We start from the raw sequence: 19,510 nt of genomic DNA on the forward strand, positions 1-19,510 counted from the left end.
CTGAAAAATAATTTGATATACCTTGAAACTTTAGGCTTCCAGATTTTCACAGCAACCCTTAACAGGTTTTGTCTGCAAAAACAAGCCCCCTGATCATTTTCAGAGTTCTAGAAGGCTCTGCCAATACAGATAAGGGTCTGAATGGATCCCATTCATTTTTAAAGGGCCAGCTCTGGATGTTGCTCAACCAAACGTTTTGCTAACTATAGCCTGCGTTCATCTTTTGCCCCACCTCTTTGCTGTTACAGATCCCGCATTTATATAGCATTCAGCACAGGTCTTTCCATATTGACTGTACGTGTGTGCGCGTGCCGCCGCGGCGCGCACACACACACACACACACACACACAGACAAGTCTTCCCTGAAACTGCATGGATCTCTAAAAGAAAAAGACTCTGGCTCTCCATACCCCTGCTATGGTATTAGCTTAAGAGGCGGTCATCTAAAATCCGTACATTCATCATAGAAACAGAAATTCTACCCATGAATGTGAGGCACTTGCCTCATTAACCTCGGGGCCCTATTTCCCTCCCTCTGGCAGCAATCTGGTTTATTCCACGGGGTGGAGAAGGAAGCCAGGTTGGCGGGGTTGGAAGGGAATGGCGTCAGCGTGAGGTCACCGCACATTGTCCTGAATGCCATCTCCATGCTGCGGTGATATGAAAGCAGGATTGAGGGATGCAGCGGAAGGAAAGATAGAGGCCCAAGTCTCGCAGACTACATGCAAAATAAGGGCAGGATAGAGAACAAAGCGGGAAACTCGGAGGGGCCCCGCAGGACACCTGGGGGCTAGCACCAAGCGCCCGCAGAAAGGGAAAGCGAGCAGAGGCAAGCGAAGGCCGGGCAGGATGGGGCGGGACTTCCGGAAGCCATTTGCCTGAGTGGCAGGGGAACCGGAAGTGGGGGCGCTGCAGCCGGGTGCTGGGGCCGGAGGAGGGACGCGCCGGAGTGGGGCCGCCCGGACTGAGCGAGCGACAGACGCGCCACCCGCCGACGCCGCAGCCGCTGGGGTTCCGCACGGACCCTGTGCCTGAGTGAGTGCATCTCGAGGAGCGGGAAACGGGCGGCTGAGAGGCGGGGGTCGGAAAGGGCTGCGGTTTGTTATTGTGCGAGGCCCCGACCTCGCGTCCCCTCCCCCACCCCGCCGGGCCCCTCCCCCCCGCGCCTCCCCCTCCGCCCGCGACCCTCGGGGGCCCTCGCGCGCACGCGCAGTCTCGGCGGGCCCGGCGGCGGTTCGCCGGCCGCCCTCCAGCCAGCCCCGGTCCCCGGGCCTCCGGGCCGCTCGCCGCGCTCATCGGAGCCCTGGCCCAGCGCCCCACCCCCAGGCCTGCCGCTTCCTCGGCCGCCCCGCCTCCCCGCCGCTTCCCGCGGCCGAGACCCGTGGCGGGGCGCGCCGCCCGGCCGGGCCCTGACCGGCCCCCGGAGGAGGCCGCCCTGCGTCCTCCGCCGCTCTCCGGGCTCGCCGCCGCCAGCCCCGTTTCCAGCCACACTTCGGCCCCGGGGTCTTGGCCGCAGCCTTTCCCTCCGTCCCCGAGGTTGAATCTCTGACCCTTTTCTCCCCTTTCCTCTTGTCTGAGAGGCCATTGGTGCGGACCCAGACCAGTTGCTCTTGCTTTTAGACGGACCACTTTTTTACCCCCAGACCTTTTTTTGAAAAATTTCAACTGTGCAGAAACTTCCTCGTTGCCTTCTCTAATATATTCAAAAATAGAGTGCCACGACTCAGAAGAGCTTATTTCTTGGAGGGCTGCCCAGTCCATCATCCCCTCATTTTAAAGATGAGGCCCAGCGAGGCTGGTGATTTGCCCAAGGTCAACCAACTTAGGTAAACCTATTGGTGGACAGGTTTTCTTAGATGCTTTTTAGCTGGTCCGGGTCCATGTACCAGATCAGGATCTTCTGGCCTTCAGGTTTGTGATGTACCCGTTGCACAGTGACTCACTGTTTTGCTTTCCATGACTCCCAAGCCAGCGTTGCTTTTCATAATGTGTATACAAACATTGAGGACATTGAGGAAACCAAACACATGAAGCTTCGGCCTGTTTTTAGAGCTTACCCACGGAGAAAGGGAAGACCGCCTGGACCCACCATGAGATCTCATTTCGTTCAGCCTTAAATGAGGGGTATGATGAGGGAGGGGAGTTGATGTCGGGGAAGTGGTAAAGGTGTGGAGAGAACATGGGTATTGTCCCTGAGCATTCCAATATGCCTTGCCTGGGATATGCCTTGTGTCTTTAGATTCTTCTCCTGGGCACATTGTTCTGATATAAAGGTTGCCTCCTTGTGGGGGAGCAGGGAAGGAGTATGAAATCATCTTGCTTTAATGTGTTGGCTTGGGCATTTGATAATAAATTATGGATGTGCTGAAACCCGAGGACCCATCCACCAGTCCACTGAGGCAGGGTACTACGGATGAGGCCTGTCTTCTCCTTTAGAGAAAGGCTGCCAGCTCTCTCTGAAAATGAGGAGCCTTAGGTCAGAGTGGAAACATTCTAAATCTTTTTAAATTCTTAGTGCGACTTTCCCTCTCCATCTGTTTCCTGACTCAAGAAGCATCCAGCTCAGCTTGAGGGTTTGTAATTCTTTGTTGTTGGAACTAGACACACTACACCATTCTGGTACAAGCATTTGGAAATTCTGGTGCTATATTTTCATAGTCTGAGTTACGTAGAGAAGTCAGAAAATTGGGAAATGCTGTGCAAGTCTCCTCATCTTCCCAGAGAACTCATTTTAATGGACAGTTAAAGTTTGCCTGGAATAGAGTCTACTTATAAGTTAATTTCCTCTGATCTTTGTCTGCATTCTGCTGGGTTTTTGTAACTGAACTTGCTGTTTGTGATCACAGAAGCTAATGGCTTGCTGCATGAGGGCAGTTAATTACGAATCAGTGAGGTGAGATGGGAGTCAGATCCCTCTCCTGGTGTTTTTTTCTGTTGTTACTAATTACAGCTTTCAGAATACCTCATGCACTACCCTGGGTTGCATAAGGTGATCCATTAGAATATAGGAAAAAATTTAGAATCTCTTTATACATGCATTTTTTAGGAATGAAGTTTTTATTACCTTTAGTAATATTTAATATACAGGTTAACAGCAATTCACAACTGATTTATAACTATACATATATTAAGGAGCATTTCAAAAAGTTTCTAAAACATTAAAAAAATGTTGGGACCCCACTAATCTGGGCCAGTCTTTACTCATATGGTTTAGTTCTCTTTATGCTTTTCTAATGGATGTTCACCTCATCTCTGAGTTGCCTTTGGAGGAATCTGCTTTGAGAGACAGATGGTCATTTGCAGTTCTGTGTGTTAGAAATTTGTCTCTGTACCCGATATCCACTGGCCTTGTCTTCCTATTTGGAGACACTGTAGAATAAGCCTTAAGTCCCTTCCTAGTAATCTTCAAGTACTTTGACAGCCATTTGTCTTGTGATCTCCTCTTCCCCAACCAGTTTTTCTACAGATTAGGAATGTACCTATTTCTTTCAACTATTTCTGATATGATGGTTTTTAAATTTCTCCTTGGCTCCTTTCCTTGAGACACCTTCTGGTTTGTCAAAAACATTCTTCTTAGGTTTTGACAAGATCTGAACATGGTATCCCAAGAACTGAAATGTAGTTGAAGTGTCTGCATTGTGTTTTTAAGTGATGAGGGATGTATTTGGATATGTTTTATTAGGGAGGCACCTCATATGCACAGTTCTTTTAACGATCACTAGGAAAATGGTTTCAGTTATGTAATCATAGAGTGTTTGCTCTTGTTCAGTTGCTAAATTGTGTCTGACTGCATCCCTGTGAACCTGCAGCACGCCAAGATTCCCTGTCCTTTATTATCTCCCAGAGTTTGCTCAAACTCAAGTCGGTTGAAGCTGTGATACTGTCTAACCATCTCAGCCTCTGCCACCCCTTTCTCCTGTTGTCCTCAGTCTTTCCCAGCATCAGGGTCTTTTCCAGTGAATCAGCCCTTCACAAAAGGTGACCAAAGTATTGGAGCTTCAGTGTCAGTCCCTCCAACAAATATTCAGGGTTAATTTCCTTTAGGATTGACTGGTTTGACCTCCTTGCAGTCCGAAAGACTCTCGAGTCTTCTCCAGCACCACAATTCAAAAGCATCAGTTCTTCTGCACTCAACCTTCTTTATGGTCCAACTCTCACATCCATGCATGACTACTGGGAAAATCATAGCTTTGACTATATGGACCTTTGTTGGCAAAGTGATGCCTCTGCTTTTTAACATGCTCTCTAGGTTTGTCATAGCTTTTCTTCCAAGAAGCAAGTATCTTTTAATTTCCTGGCTGCAGTCACTGTCCACAGTGATTTTGGCGACCAAGACAATAAAGTCTGTCATCACTGTTTCCCCATCTATTTGACTTGAAGTGGTGGGACTGGATGCCATGATCTTAGTTTTTTGAATGCTGAGGTTCAAGCCAGCTTTTTCACTCTCCTCTTTCACTTTCATCAAGAAGCTCTTTGGTTCTTTCTTCTTCACTTTCTGCCATAAGGGTGGTATCATCTGCATATCTGAGGTTGTTGATATTTGTCCAGGCAACCTTGATTCCAGCTTGTGATTCATCCAGCCTGACATTTCACATGATGTACTTGGCATATAAGTTAAATAAGCAGGATGATAATATATAGCCTTGATGTACTCCTTTCCCAATTTTGAATCAGTCCATTGTTCTACTTCCTGTTCTAACTGTTGCTTCTTGACCTGCATATAGATTTCTCAGCAGACAGGTAAGGTGGTCTGGTATTCCCATCTCTTTAGACTTATCCACAGTTTGTTGTGATCCACACAGTTAAAGGCTTTAGCATAGTCATTGAAGCAGAAGTAGATGTTTTTCTGGAATTCTCTTGCTTTTTTTATTATCCAAACGAATGTTGGCGATTTGATCTCTGGTTCTTCTGCCTTTTCTAAATCCAGCTTGTACATCTGGAAGTTCTCAGTTCATGAACTGTTGAAGCCTAACTTGAAGGATTTTGATCATTACCTTGCTAGCATGTGAAATGAGCACAATTGCATGGTAGCTTGAACATTCTTTGGCATTTTCTTTCTTTGGGATTGTAATGAAAACTGACCTTTTCCAGTCCTGTGGCCACTGCTGAGTTTTTCAGATTTGCTGGCATATTGAATGCAGCTCTTTCACAGCATCATCTTTTCAGTTCAGTCGCTCAGTCATGTCCGACTCTTTGCGACCCCATGAATTGCAGCACGCCAGGCCTCCTTGTCCATCACCAACTCCTGGAGTTCACTCAGACTCACGTCCATCGAGTCAGTGATGCCATCCAGCCATCTCATCCTCTGTCGTCCCCTTCTCCTTCTGCCCCAATCCCTCCCAGCATCAGAGTCTTTTCCGGTGAGTCAACTCTTCGCATGAGGTGGCCAAAATACTGGAGTTTCAGCTTTAGCATCATTCCTTCCAAAGAAATCCCAGGGCTGCTCTCCTTCAGAATGGACTGGTTGGATCTCCTTGCAGTCCAAGGGACTCTCAAGAGTCTTCTCCAACACCACAGTTCAAAAGCATCAATTCTTTGGCGCTCAGCCTTCTTTACAGTCCAACTCTCACATCCATACATGACCACTGGAAAAAAAACATAGCCTTGACTAGACGGACCTTAGTTGGCAAAGTAATGTCTCTGCTTTTCCATATGTTTAGGATTTGAAATAGCTCAGTTGGAATTCCATCACCTCCACTAGCTTTGTTCGAAGTAATGCTTCCTAAGGCCCACTTGACTTTACATTCAAGGATATTTGGCTATAGGTTAGTGGCCAAACCTTTGTGGTTATCCAAGTTATTAAGACCTTTTTTGTATAGTTCTGGGTATTCTTGCCATGTCTTAATATCTTCTGCTTTTGTTAGGTCCTTACTGTTTCTGTCCTTTATTGTGCCTATCTTTGCATGAAATGTTCCCCTGGTATCTCTAGTTTTCTTGAAGAGATTTCTAGTCTTTCCCATTCAAGTAGAACAAATTATTTTTCTCCATTTTAGTAGTGATCTCTCAGTTAACCCTGTGTCAGTTAAGTTTTGCGTCAGAAACACCTAACATGCTCCAGGTGGGGAAATAAATGAGAAATAGTTGGGCGTTTTAATCTATATTAAAAGCTGGGCAATAGACTTTTTCCGTGAGTGAGTGGAAAATGGAGCTGTTTTGTTGTTACGTATTTCTTTGCATTGTATTTAAAGAATAAATGCATATCTGATTTTTAAACTTATTTAATTTTGGTTGCACTTGGCCTTCATTGCTGCGTGCAGGCTTTCTCCAGCTGCGGGGCTACTCTGTTGCAGTGCATGGGCTTCTGCTGTGGAGCACAGGCTCTAAACACACAGGCTTCAGTGGTTGCAGCACAAAGGCTCAGTAGCTGTGGCCCATGGGCCCTAGAGTGCTCAGACTCCAGGAGTTGTGGTGCATGGGCTTAGTTGCTCCGAAGCATTTGGAATCTTTGTGAACCACAGATCGAACCTGTGTCCCCTGCATTAGCAGGCAGACACTTATCCACTGTACCACTAGGGGAGTCCTCTGTATCCAGTTTTGAAGTCTAGAAAATGAGATTGCTCCTTGTCAGTCTCAAGAGCAGTAGTGCTTTTTGACTAGCAGGAAATAAAGTTACTTTTAAAATTAAAACAGTTATTGAGTGCCATATCAGATTTCATTTGAATAGCCACACTTAAACCAAGAATTGAAGGTAGACTCCCCCTCGCCCCCAAGAAATGAATATGGAAGGTTTAAAATGTTTTGTTGGTTAAAAACAGGAGAACCTCAAAAATAAACATTTTTATATAGCTGTTTGTTTTAGCCTTGTAATCTTTTTTTTTAATGTATTTTAATTTTTCCATACTTTTCTTAGGCAGTGAAACCCCCAAACAGATGTCATAGTCTGATTAGATTTATACAGGTTCATCTTGTAGTTCTTCCTTATTGTTGAAATGATATAGGTTCCCTTTAGGGAGTCAGCATGAACTGGTTTTTGATCAGTGGGCCAGATATGATGTAATTGGGGTCAGGCAAACCTCTTTTCAGTTACTTACTGCACAAATTACCTAAATTATCTGATCCTCATTTTCATCTTGCAGTACTTTTGTGAGGATCGCAGGTGGTATGTAGAAAGCGTAGCGTTGATACTAGTCTTTGTGCTGTTTTCAGTAGTTGCATAGTTTAGTAATCTGAAGAAACACAGGTTGTGAATGATATCTTACATCTTTAGTCAGATATGGGCTAAACCCTGAGCCCAGTTGTTTTTAGACCTAGGGTCATTTAGAGCTGAGCGAGTTTGGTTGCATAATTAGTGTTAAAATTGTTTGCTTCTATAATTTCTTTTTTATGAATGAAAGTTTGCTTTCATGTTTAGGGCTTATTACTTTCTGATCCTCAAAAGCTGCTACCTTGGCAATCCAGTGCATTTTATTTGCTCAGTGAATACTTACTGAAAAGCTGTAACACAGTCCTCTTTCTGAGACATTTTAGTTTTATTTGAGGATGCAAAGGAAGGAAATAGAGAGTATGACCTCTTTTTCTGTAAGCTACAAAACCCAGCCTTTTCTCTTTCATCATCCTTTGCATTTGCCCAAAGACCTCTTGAGCCTAATGTTTCTGCTGCTACTGCTGAGTCGCTTCAGTCATGTCCAACTCTGTGCGACCCCATAGACGGCAGCCTACCAGGCTCCCTTGTCCCTGGGATTCTCCAGGCAAGAACACTGAAGTGGGTTGCCATTTCCTTCTCCAATGCATAAAAGTGAAAAGTGAAAGTGAAGTCGCTCCGTTGTGTCCGACTCTGCGATCCCATGGACTGCAGCCCACCAGGCTCCGCCGTCCACGGGATTTTCCAGGCAAGAGTACTGGAGTGGGGTGCCATTGCCTTCTCCGAATGTCTCTAGTATGTATTATATATTCTCCAGAGTTGGTTGAAAACAACCTGGTTTCTTACCTGTCTGTCTTGAAGAGCAGCATTTCTGATTTTTCTGAATTTCACTTACTCGTTCTTCTGCGCTGTGCTGTGCGGTGCTAAGTCGCTTCGGTCATGTCTGGCTTTGTGACCCTGTGGACTGTAACCCGCCAGGTTCCTGGGTCCGTGGGATTCTCCAGGCAAGAACACTGAAGTGGGTTGCCGTGCCCTCCTCCAGGGTCTCCTCTACTATCAGATGTCATACTTAGGCTCATCGTTAATCACATTTTATCAGTGGAGACCTGTCAAAAATAAAAGTACCTAGTAAACATTTGTCAAAAATCAGTGCCAAAGCCCACAACTAATTTTATTATAATCTGTGGTACAGGTATATACTGTACCACAGATTATATAGTATAGTATATTATAAGCTGTTTAGTAATCAGTGGATTCTAATCATTGCTGTATTAATTCTTAAGTGTATGACTCTAGTCCTCTAATATAGATATCTAGAAATTAATATATATATTATTATATAGATATGTGGTCCACTGGAGAAGGGAATGGCAAACCGCTTCAGTATTCTTGCCTTAAGAACCCCATGAACAGTATGAAAAGGCAAAAAGATAGGACACTGACAGATGAACTCTGCAGGTCGGTAGGTGCCCAGTATGCTACTGGAGATCAGTGGAGAAATAACTCCAGAAAGAATGAAGGGATGGAGCCAAAGCAAAACAACACCCAGTTGTGGATGGGACTGGTGATAGAAGCAGGGTTCGATGCTGTAAACAGCAATATTGCATAGGAACCTGGAATGGTAGGTCCATGAATCAAGGCAAATTGGAAGTGGTCAAACAGGAGATGGCAAGAGTGAACATCAACATTCTAGGAATCATTGAACTAAGATGGACTGAAATGGGTGAACTTAACTCAGATGACCATTGTATCTACTACTGTGGGCAGGAATCTCTTAGAAGGAATGGAGTAGCCATCATGGTCAACAAAAGATTCCAAAATGTAGTACTTGGATGCAATCTCAAAAACAACAGAATGATCTCTTATTTGTTTCCAAGGCAAACCATTCAATATCAGGGTAATCCAAGTCTATGCCCCAACCAGTAATGCTGAAGAAGCTGAAGTTGAATGGTTCTATGAAGACCTATAAGACCATCTAGAACTAACACCCAAAAAAGATGTCCTTTTCATAATAGGGGACTGGAATGCAAAGGTAGGAAGTAAGAAACACCTGGAGTAACAGGCACATTTGGCCTTGGAGTACAGAATGAAACAGGGCAAAGGCTAATAGAGTTCTGCCAAGAGAACTCACTGGTCATAGCAAACACCCTCTTCCAACAACACAAGAGAAGACTCTACACATGGACATCACCAGATGGTCAACACCGAAATCAGATTGATTATATTCTTTGCAGCCAAAGATGGAGAAGCTCTATACCGTCAGCAAAGACAAGACCAGGAGCTGACTGTGGCTCAGATCATGAACTCCTTATTGCCAACTTCAAACTGAAATTGAAGAAAGTATGGAAAACCACTAGACCATTCAGGTATGACCTAAATCAAATCCTTTATGACTATACAGTGGAAGTGAGAAATAGATTTAAGGGACTAGATCTGATAGACTGAGTGCCTGATGAACTATGGACGGAGGTTCGTGACATTGTACAGGAGATAGGAATCAAGACCATCCCCAAGAAAAAGAAATGCAAAAAAGCAAAATGGCTGTCTGAGGAGGCCTTACAAATAGCTGTGAAAAGAAGAGAAGTGAAAAGCAAAGGAGAAAAGGAAAGATATAAGCATCTGAATGCAAAGTTCCAAAGAATAGCAAGAGAGATAAGAAAGCCTTCCTCAGTGATCAGTGCAGAGAAATAGAGGAAAACAATAGAATGGGAAAGACTAGAGATCTCTTCAAGAAAATTAAAGACACCAAGGGAACATTTCATGCAAAGATGGGCTCCATAAAGGACAGAAATGGTATGGACCTAACAGAAGCAGAAGATATTAAGAAGAGGTGGCAAGAATACACAGAAGAATACAAAAAAGATCTTCATGACCTAGATAATCACGATGGTGTGATCACTCACCTAGAGCCAGACATCCTGGAATGTGAAGTCAAGTGGGCCTTAGAAAGCATCACTATGAACAAAGCTAGTGGAGGTGATGGAATTCCAGTTGAGCTATTTCAGATTCTAAAAGATGATGCTGTGAAAGTGCTACACTCAATATGCCAGCAAATTTGGAAAACTCAGCAGTGGCCACAGGACTGGAAAAGATCAATTTTCATTCCAGTCCCAAAGAAAGGCAATGCCAAAGAATGCTCAAACTACAGTGCACAACTGCACTCATCTCACATGCTAGTACAGTAATGCTCAAAATTCTCCAAGCCAGGCTTCAGCAATACGTGAACCGTGAACTTCCAGATGTTCAAGCTAGTTTTAGAAAAGGCAGAGGAACCAGAGATCAAATTGCCAACGTCCGCTGGATCATCGAAAAAGCAAGAGAGTTCCAGAAAGACATCTATTTCTGCTTTCTTGACTATGCCAAAGCCTTTGTGTGGATCACAATAAACTGTGGAAAATCCTGAAAGAGATGAGAATACCAGACCACCTGACCTGCCTCTTGAGAAACCTGTATGCAGGTCAAGAAGCAACAGTTAGAACTGGACATGGAACAACAGACTGGTTCCAAATAGGAAAAGGAGTATGTCAAGGCTGTATATTGTCACCCTGCTTATTTAACTTAGATGCAGAGTACATCATGAGAAACGCTGGGCTGGAAGCAGCACAAGCTGGAATCAAGATTGCTGGGAGAAATATCAACAACCTCAGATATGCAGATGACACCACCCTTATGGCAGAAAGTGAAGAGGAACTCTTGATGAAAGTGAAAGAGGAGAGTGAAAAAGTTGGCTTAAATCTCAACATTCAGAAAACTAAGATCATGGCATCCGTGGCCATCACTTCGTGGCAAATAGATGGGGAAACAGTGTCAGACTTTATTTTTCTGGGCTCCAAAATCATTGCAGATGGTGATTGCAGCCATAAAATTAAAAGACGCTTACTCCTTGGAAGGAAAGTTATGACCAACTTAGATAGCATATTCAAAAGCAGAGACGTTGCTTTGTCAACAAAGGTCCATCTAGTCAAGGCTATGGTTTTTCCTGTGGTCATGTATGGATGTGAAAGTTGGACTGTTAAAATGCTGATTGCTGAAGAATTGATGGTTTTGAATGGTGGTGTTGGAGAAGACTCTTGAGAGTCCCTTGGATTGCAAGGAGATCCAAGCAGTCCATCCTAAAGAAGATCAGTCCTTGGTGTTCATTGGAAGGACTGATGCTAAAGCTGAAACTCCAGTACTTTGACCACCTCATGCAAAGAGTTGACTCATTGGAAAAGACTCTGATGCTGGGAAGGATTGAGGGCAGGAGGAGAAGGGGACGACAGAAGATGAGATGGTTGGATGGCATCACCGATTCAATGGACATGGGTTTGGATGTACTCTGGGAGTTGGTGATGGACAGGGAGGCCTGGCGTGCTGCAGTTCATGGGGTCGCAAAGAGTTGGACACGACTGAGCAACTGAACTGATATAGATATGTTATTATATTTCTATAATAATATAGATATCTAATATATTTATGTAAGATATCTTTGAACCATAAGAGTTTAACTCCTCATCATTTGGTTGTTACAATACATGTATTAATGAAAAGTGAATGTAAGTGTAAGGTATATACTTGGAGCAGACTTTTAAAGTGTAATGCACTGTTCCTGAATGGTATTCAAATCTGTCTGGAAGTCTAGTAGTGCTGGAATATTTATGGAACTTGTGCAGTCATGTCCTGGAACTCATCTGCTGGAAATAAACTCAAGTTGCATCGTTTCTAGGCAAAACCACAATGAAATTTATTTAATTCTTATTTAAAACCTGACATGTGGTATTTAAGTAAGCGGTAACAGACATTCCTGTCAGTGAACAAAACATGACATAGACCTTTTTTCCCTCAGGTGTAGAATGAGCCAAGGAGACTCAAACCCAGCAGCCATTCCACATGCAGCAGAAGATATTCAAGGAGACGACAGATGGATGTCTCAGGTAAAGGAGGTGCATGTGTTGTTATTCACAAGGGCGAATCTCTTCGATTTTTAGAGCCTTGACCAAAGCTACAAAAGGGTGTTTTTAATGGTCAACAAGAACTGATTACTGTAAATAAAAATTTTATGTTAGAGATATCATTCTAATCACCATGTGATGTTGGAACTGAGGAATATTTTAAAGCATGTTCATTGCCCTTTGTTAATTTTAGTAGATAGCGAGGTTTCTATTTTTTTTAAGCTTTTTTAAATTTCAAAGTAAGTTCATAACTATGCAACAAGTATTACAAACAGTTTAGAAAGAACTTCTTATATCCTTCATCTAGATTTGCCACTTGTTAACATTTTGCTGTATCTGCATAATTATTCTGTCTGTATCTGTTTATACTATTTACCAACTTACTATTTTTTCTCAATCATTTGAAACTGTGTTGCAGTCTTCATGATGCTCCTTTACCCTTAAATATTTGAGTGTTTTCTAAGAAAAAGAACATTCTCTCACATAACTGCAGTATGGTTATTAAAATCAGGAAATTTTACACTGACAGGATACTCTTACCTCTGGAGAAGGAAATAGCAACCCACTACAATATTCTTGCCTGGAGAATCCCATGGACAGAGGAGCCTGGCGGGCTATAGTCCATGGGGTTGTAAGAGTCGAACACGACTTAGCGACTAAACCACCATACTGTTAACCTAATGCAGAGACCATATTCAGATTTCTTCAGTTGTCTGTTGTTTATATCAGTTTTCTTCCCAGTCTTGGATCGAACATTGCGTTTGGTTGTCATATATCTGTTTATTCTCCTTTAATCAGAAACGTTTCTTAGCCTTTGTTTTTCATGACTTGACCATTTGTATAGGCTGTTTATTTTGTGGTGTGTCCCTCAGTTTGAGTTTGTCTTCTTTTCTCGTAATCAGGGTTCAGATTATACATTTTTGGCAGGAATATCAGGGAAGTAGTCTTCCGTGCATCACATAGAAGGCATTTTGACAGTGGTTTGTCTCATTGGTGGTACTGACTTCGATCACTTGGTTAAAATAGTGTTGCCCTAAACCAGTCCTAATTTGTTATAATACAGATTCGCAGGTTCCTACTTTATTCAAATGGGTTATAATCCACTGTAATTTTGAGAGTCAGGTTGTCCCAGGTTTAGCAAGTGGGAATCCCTTCAATCTCTGGTGCCGTTGCCTTCTTAACATGTCCTATTATTTTGTTTTCGGGTTTTTTTTCCCCTTTTTTTTTTGGTCCCACTGGGTTTTTTCCAGCACTTTTTTTTTTTTTTGCAGTATTTGTAGCTTACTTTTAATAAAGTGTTACCACTTTATCTGTTTTGAACCATATTACCTTTTGAACTAACAAGTTCTGTATGATCTGAAGTCTGCAGAGTTTCCTGTTTTAGTATTCCATGATTGTTTTTGTACTCCTCATAGTTGTATTTGCTTTCTGTTTTTGTCTTCTTGGGCTTAAAAATCAGCCTTTAGCTATTACATTTTGAGTGGTAGTTTTTTATTTTGAGTGTTCTTCCATGTATCAGTTGCTTGGTGGTTCTTTCTTAATCTTTCTCATTTGTTTATGTCTTTCGGAAAGTATACGGGGACTTCCCTGGTGGTCCAGTAGTTAAGACTTTGTGCTCCCAAAGCAGGGGACTTAGGTTTGACCCCTGGTCAGGGAACTAGATCCCCCATGCTGCAACTAAGACCCAGTTTAGCCAAATAAATACATACAATTTTTTTTTAAAAAAAGGTATTATGAAATATTCTGAGCATCTGTGTGTTTGCTTCTCACTCTAAAAATCTACAGCATTGCTGAAAGAATTGTGTTCCCCATATATGCCACATTGATCACATTTCTTTCTCTTTCCTACTTTCCCAGTATCCTAAATTTTTTTCATGTATTTAAATACTACATATATAATCTCTAAACAGTGTATTTAGTATATTTGCATGTTTTTAAACTATGTAAACAGTATCTTCCTATTTATCTTTCATTATCTTTCTGAGTGTGTTTTTTCTGCAGTATATCATACAGGTTAAAAGTATAGCTATAATTGATATATTTTTTTTTCTCTTTAGTATTTTGTCGCTTTATGTGAAAATACCACAGTGGGTTATTCATTTTCTCATTGATGGGCACTTAGGTCATTTATAAGTTTACTGAAAAATAGTAATAAAGCTAGATTTATTAATTTATTTTTTGTGTGTGTAGTTTCTGGCATAAATTTAGCAGACGTTAAATAATTAGCACCAACTGGGAAAAAAGATAGTCAAATGAAAGAAGAACATGACTTTAACTTGTTTTAAAAAGCTTGTATAATATGAAAGGACTAATTTGTAGTAAAATATATTGTGCACCTAGATCTTGGCTTTTAAATACAGTTCTCCAGCGAAAGGAACCAGGACTCTTTGGAGAAATCATTGATTTATATAGCTGAGGCAAAGAAAATAAAAAGATGGGCCTGGAACATCTTACAGTGAAAGAAAACAAGGAACTACTCGAGAAAGAAAAGGGAAGGGGGATGAAAAAAAAAGATGGCCAGTAGAAATGCCACTGAAGTGATGGGTCCCCAGTGCAGCACGTAGAATACACACAGCATTGGTTTCTCTCATTGATGGCATTGACTCTGACCACCTGCAGCGGGCCGGAAAGAGCACCCAAACTGCAGTGCTGGACAATCTGAGCAAAATAATAATCGATAATATTGGCTTATAACTAAGAATGAGTGTTCATTAATCCATTCCCTGTAAATAAATGAATGGATGAATAAATAGGAGGGCAAAAACCTTCTTTACAGAATATTTTAAATAAATATAGAAGGAAGGAGGAAAAAGAAAACCATGGATAGGACACTGCAGTACTGTAGGCAAGATCCACTGAGGAATCCTAACATTAGTGACACAGCTTTCAGGAGAAACAATATATTTGCTTAGTATCTCCTTGTAGATTACTTTGGTAGCTTTAACGTATGACTGCACATTTTTTGATACCCTTCCCTCTAGGAACTGGTGCTGAATTTAGTGTTTTACTTCTAACAGAGTGTGGAACAGAAAATAGTGGCTTGATAGTGGAGATAACTGGCAAACACCACCTTACCTAAGTGATCAGTGTTCACATCACCAGCAGTAGGTCATGTTGGTATCATGTACCCACTGATATGATAAACAGGGGCAATTACCTCTGTCGTCGTATTCCCCAAAAATCCATAACCTCAGTCTGTTCATGGGAAGACATCAGACAGACCCAAATTGAAGGACCATCTGCAGAACACCTGCGCACAGCTGAATGTGTTGAGCTTATGAAAGAAAAGGAAAAATCAAGAGACTGTCCCATATTGGAATAGACTAAAAGAGATAGGAGATTAAATTCAGTGTAATATCCCAGATTGATTCAGGAAATGGGCATTAGTGGAAAAATTAGTGAGGTGTGAGTGCAGTTTATTTTGGTCGCTAGTATTCCCTAATGTAAATGTCTTATGTTTGACAGATGTGCCATGCATATGTACAGATACTGTACAATCGTTGCAAATCTTCTGAAGATCTAAAATTATTTCAAAACAAAACATTTTTAAAAAATAATGATTAAAACAAGTATTAAAGTGATACTCATGGAATATTGCCAAACTATCCATCCTTAATCTAGACTTAAGTACCACATATTTAGAAGTAGCTGGAACCAGTGAACATGTCCTCCACCACCACAGGAATGCAGTCAACAGAGTCCAGACTATGGAGATTAGATTATGACCTAAGATTCTATAGGTCAGACAGTCATATTCCTTAAAAAATAGTTCGGAAGGTGGTGACTGAGGGAGGTGGAACCTGTACATTAAAAGGGATTTTAGAAGACAAATTGTCTGGACCCTGATTTTAAAAAACATGAAATTTTGTTACATTGAGTTTGAACACTAGTTATTTGTTGATACTAAAGAATTGCTATTGATTTTAGAAGAGTAGAACTGGTATTTTGTTAGTGAATTTTTTTAATCTTTTAAGAGTTACATATTGAAATTTTTATGCGTGAAATGCTCCATCCTTGGTTTGCTTCAAAGTAACTTGAGAATGAGGTGGGGCAGTAGTTTCTGAAATGTTGAATTAATAATGGCCATAGTTAGATGATTGCTGTAATTGGTGATGGATATATGGAGACCCATTGTATTGTCCTCTCTGCTTTCCTGTATGCTTGACATTTTCCATAGTAAAAAGTGTTTTTGGGGGGGTGATACTAAAAGACTTGACTGTAGACAAATTTAATAGCAAATCATATCAAAACAGTAACCAGCTAAAGAAGGCTTAGCAGCAGACTGACAAAAGTATTTTCAATAAATATTACAGATGACACACTGATATTTTTGTTGTATCATCAGTAAAAATATCCTCAGATATACTAGATAAATATCTCAATGAGCCTGACAAGAACTGTTTAACTTTTTGTTTCCAGACGGCACAGATTAAAACAATGAGGAGAAGAAGGAGGGAGGGGGAAATATTAATGACCAGTGCAGGTGGGACTGAAGTAAAATGAGTTCTTACACATGCTGGAGTCAGTATAGATACAGCCAGTGGCCATTCTGTTAGGAATTTGGAAATATCTCGAAGATCCATAAAAGTGTTAATCTTTGACCTAAAACTTACCAATATGTAAAAAAAAACACACATGTAAATTTCTTCATCTCAGTCAATAGGAGGTTCCTGGCAAATCTTTCATTAGGAAAAGAGCTAAAAAAAAATATGCATGTCTCACTGGATTCGTCAGTAGGATATTAAGTAGTGTTAGAAACTATGGTTATAGGGAATTCCCTGGCGGTTCAGTGGTTAGGACTCCATGCTCTCACTGCAAAGGGCCTGGATTCAATCCCTGATCTGGAACTAAAGTCCCACAAACTGTGTGGCCTGGCCAAATAAGTAAATGAATATTTTTCTTTTAATTTGTGTGATAAAAATTTTTAAAAATTATGATTATGGAAATCATGTAGCCACATAGAAAAATGTTTTTAATATAATATTATGTGCAATTATAATGGCCCTATTTATTGAGTACCTATTGGGTGCTAGCAAAAAACTGGGTCCCTTTTATGGAACTCGCATCTTTACAGCTCTAAAAGAGAATTGTCAGCAGATGTGGAAGACTTGGGTTATGTACTTGCTTAAGGTCACTGACCAGATAGTAGTTAAGCTAGAATTTGCACATAGGTTTTTTCTGTCCTCAAAGCTGTGTTGCCAGAAGAAGATGTGCATATGTTTCAACTATTTTAAGGCAGGGGAGGAATGGGGAATGTGTGAAAAAATGATGAGAAAAGATACCCCAAAACATTAATAGGTACTGGTTAAGAAGGTAGGGCTATAGATATTTTGCTTAGATCTTTTCTGTTTTTCGAAGGTCATTGCAACTATTTAAAAAGAAAATGTAAAGGACTGAAACAATTAGAACAGCAGAGCTTAAATTCCATGGTATTCTTTAAACATGAGCTGTTTTGTTGGTATTGAGTAGTAGTTGATACCTGAGTACCCACAGAGAGATGACATGATGTGAAAGAGCACTACTCAGTGAACTTGAAGTTTTATTCTTGCTTATCTTATCCCTTAAGTTTAAAAACACTATTGAAATAATAGTAAATTTTAAAAAATGATTGAACACTGGTTGGGGATCTAAGATCCCACCACACCGCACAGCCAAAAAAAAAGCCCACTTTAAAGTGCTTGCCTTGGCAACATATATTTTTTAAAAAATTGTTTACACAAGACATGAACCTATACACATATGCAAAAGAAAAAAAATCATTTACACAAGGAAAAAGAAAAAGCTATCCCAAATCCTGTCCAATTAAGAAGAGATGTCTTAATTGTCAAATTATTTCCAGAGATGTTTTTGTATTTTCACCAGTCGCAGTGGAATATCTCAGTTTCAGCTCAGTGTCATCTCCACTTGTGTTATCAGCAGAAATACTTAAGTAGCATCTCCACTTTAATTCCTACTACTGCTACTGCTAAGTCACTTCAGTCGTGTCTGATTCTCTGCGACCCCATAGACGGCAGCCCATCAGTCTCCGCCGTATTTGGGATTCTCCAGTCAAGAATACTGGAGTGGGTTGCCATTTCCTTCTCCGACGCATGAAAGTGAAAAGTGAAAGTGAAGTTGCTCAGTCGTGTCTGACTCTTCGTGACCCCATGGACTGCAGCCCACCAGGGTCCTCTGTCCATGGGATTTTCCAGGCAGGAGTACTGGAGTGGGGTGCCATTGCCTTCTCCTAGGGGAAGAAGAATTGAATGTATCGATAGAGAAGAAGAAACCGCATTTGGACCTTTCTATAGAACTGGGTTAGAGACCTGCTAAAGCATTGTGTTAATTTGTTTCGGGGATGAATATAACAACTTAAACTATGTCCTTTGGTTTAACATCAATGAATAAAATCTTTTTACCTTAAGAAGCATGCCTGGGCTAGGTCACCCAAGCCTAGAAACTTGGATTAGACTGAAAAAGCCTGATTCTTAGTTTGCCAACATCTCACCTTGAGAGGTTAGCAGACATTTTCAAAGACCATATTAAAATCATTCTAATAAAATGCATGCCTTTTGATTGGATCCTAGTTTAAAAAATAGATACATATAAAATACTTTATCCAATTCTTGGAACCGTTGTAAAGATTGAATATTAGTTGTGGGATTATTGTTCATTTTCTTAGATGTATTGATAGTGGTTCTGTGGCTTTACAGTAGACTACCTTTATGCTTAGGAGATGCTTGTGAAATATTTACTTTTTTAAAAAATGTGTTTAGCTGCGCCAGGTCTTAGTTGTGGCGTGTGGGTTCTTCAGTCATCACTGTGGCATGTGAGCTCTTAGTTGTAGCATGTGGAATCTAGTTCCATGAACAGAAATGGAACCTGGACCCCTGCATTGGGAGCACAGATTCTTAACCACTGGACCACTGGGGAAGTCCTAGCATGTGGAATATTTAAAGGTGAAGAATCAGTATTTCAGCAAACACACAGAGATACAGCAAATATGGGAAAATGTTGAATGTAGGTGGAGTGTGTACAGGTAGTCATCGTGTTACTTCAGGTTTTCATATGTGTGAAGTGTTCTTCATAAGAGTTGGAGGAAAAGATAAGCTTTATTAAGAAAAAATAAAAAGGGAATATGTTTTTCTCTTCCGGTTTCTGCAGTGTTCCGATTTTCTTGAGCACATGAGAATGATCAGTTCGGTAGGATCCAGCAGTTAATCGCAGTTGAGAGGAATCAGCTTTACGGACAGACCAGAGAGAATGTTTAATAACAGAGTAACTGGTCGGACAACTGTTCTGACTAAGCCAAGAAATCTCACGGGGAAAGAAATGCCAGCTTCTGATTGTTCTTTCTTCTTCACACCAGCACAACAGATTTGTCCTGGACTGCAAAGACAAAGAGCCGGATGTCCTGTTTGTGGGGGACTCCATGGTACAGTTGCTGCAGCAATGTGAGGTAAAGTGAAGGGCGAGGGTGGTCCTTGGCTGCTGATGTCAGCACATCCGTCAACAGCAG

The 19,510-nt window shown here is 41.3% G+C and overlaps 1 protein-coding gene across 4 annotated transcripts in view; it reads left to right on the forward strand.

The window, feature by feature from the left end:
* Positions 1-908: 908 nt before the first annotated feature.
* The window catches only part of PAFAH1B2 (platelet activating factor acetylhydrolase 1b catalytic subunit 2), a 28,170-nt gene continuing 9,568 nt past the window's right edge, over positions 909-19,510 (forward strand). For 2 of the 4 annotated variants that reach the window (XM_027979229.3, XM_042232647.2), the window contains exons 1-3: positions 909-1,035; positions 11,907-11,994; positions 19,361-19,450. In XM_027979229.3, the coding sequence (XP_027835030.1) occupies positions 11,914-11,994; positions 19,361-19,450 (171 nt within the window). In that variant the 5' untranslated portion in view covers positions 909-1,035; positions 11,907-11,913. Of the gene's footprint in view, positions 1,036-1,361; positions 2,125-11,906; positions 11,995-19,360; positions 19,451-19,510 lie in introns of those variants that run through there. The other 2 variants (XM_060399711.1, XM_042232649.2) reach the window with 2 other exon arrangements.

This window comes from Ovis aries, chromosome 15 (genome assembly GCF_016772045.2).
Source record: "Ovis aries strain OAR_USU_Benz2616 breed Rambouillet chromosome 15, ARS-UI_Ramb_v3.0, whole genome shotgun sequence".
In the NCBI taxonomy this organism is placed as follows: Eukaryota; Metazoa; Chordata; class Mammalia; order Artiodactyla; family Bovidae; genus Ovis; species Ovis aries.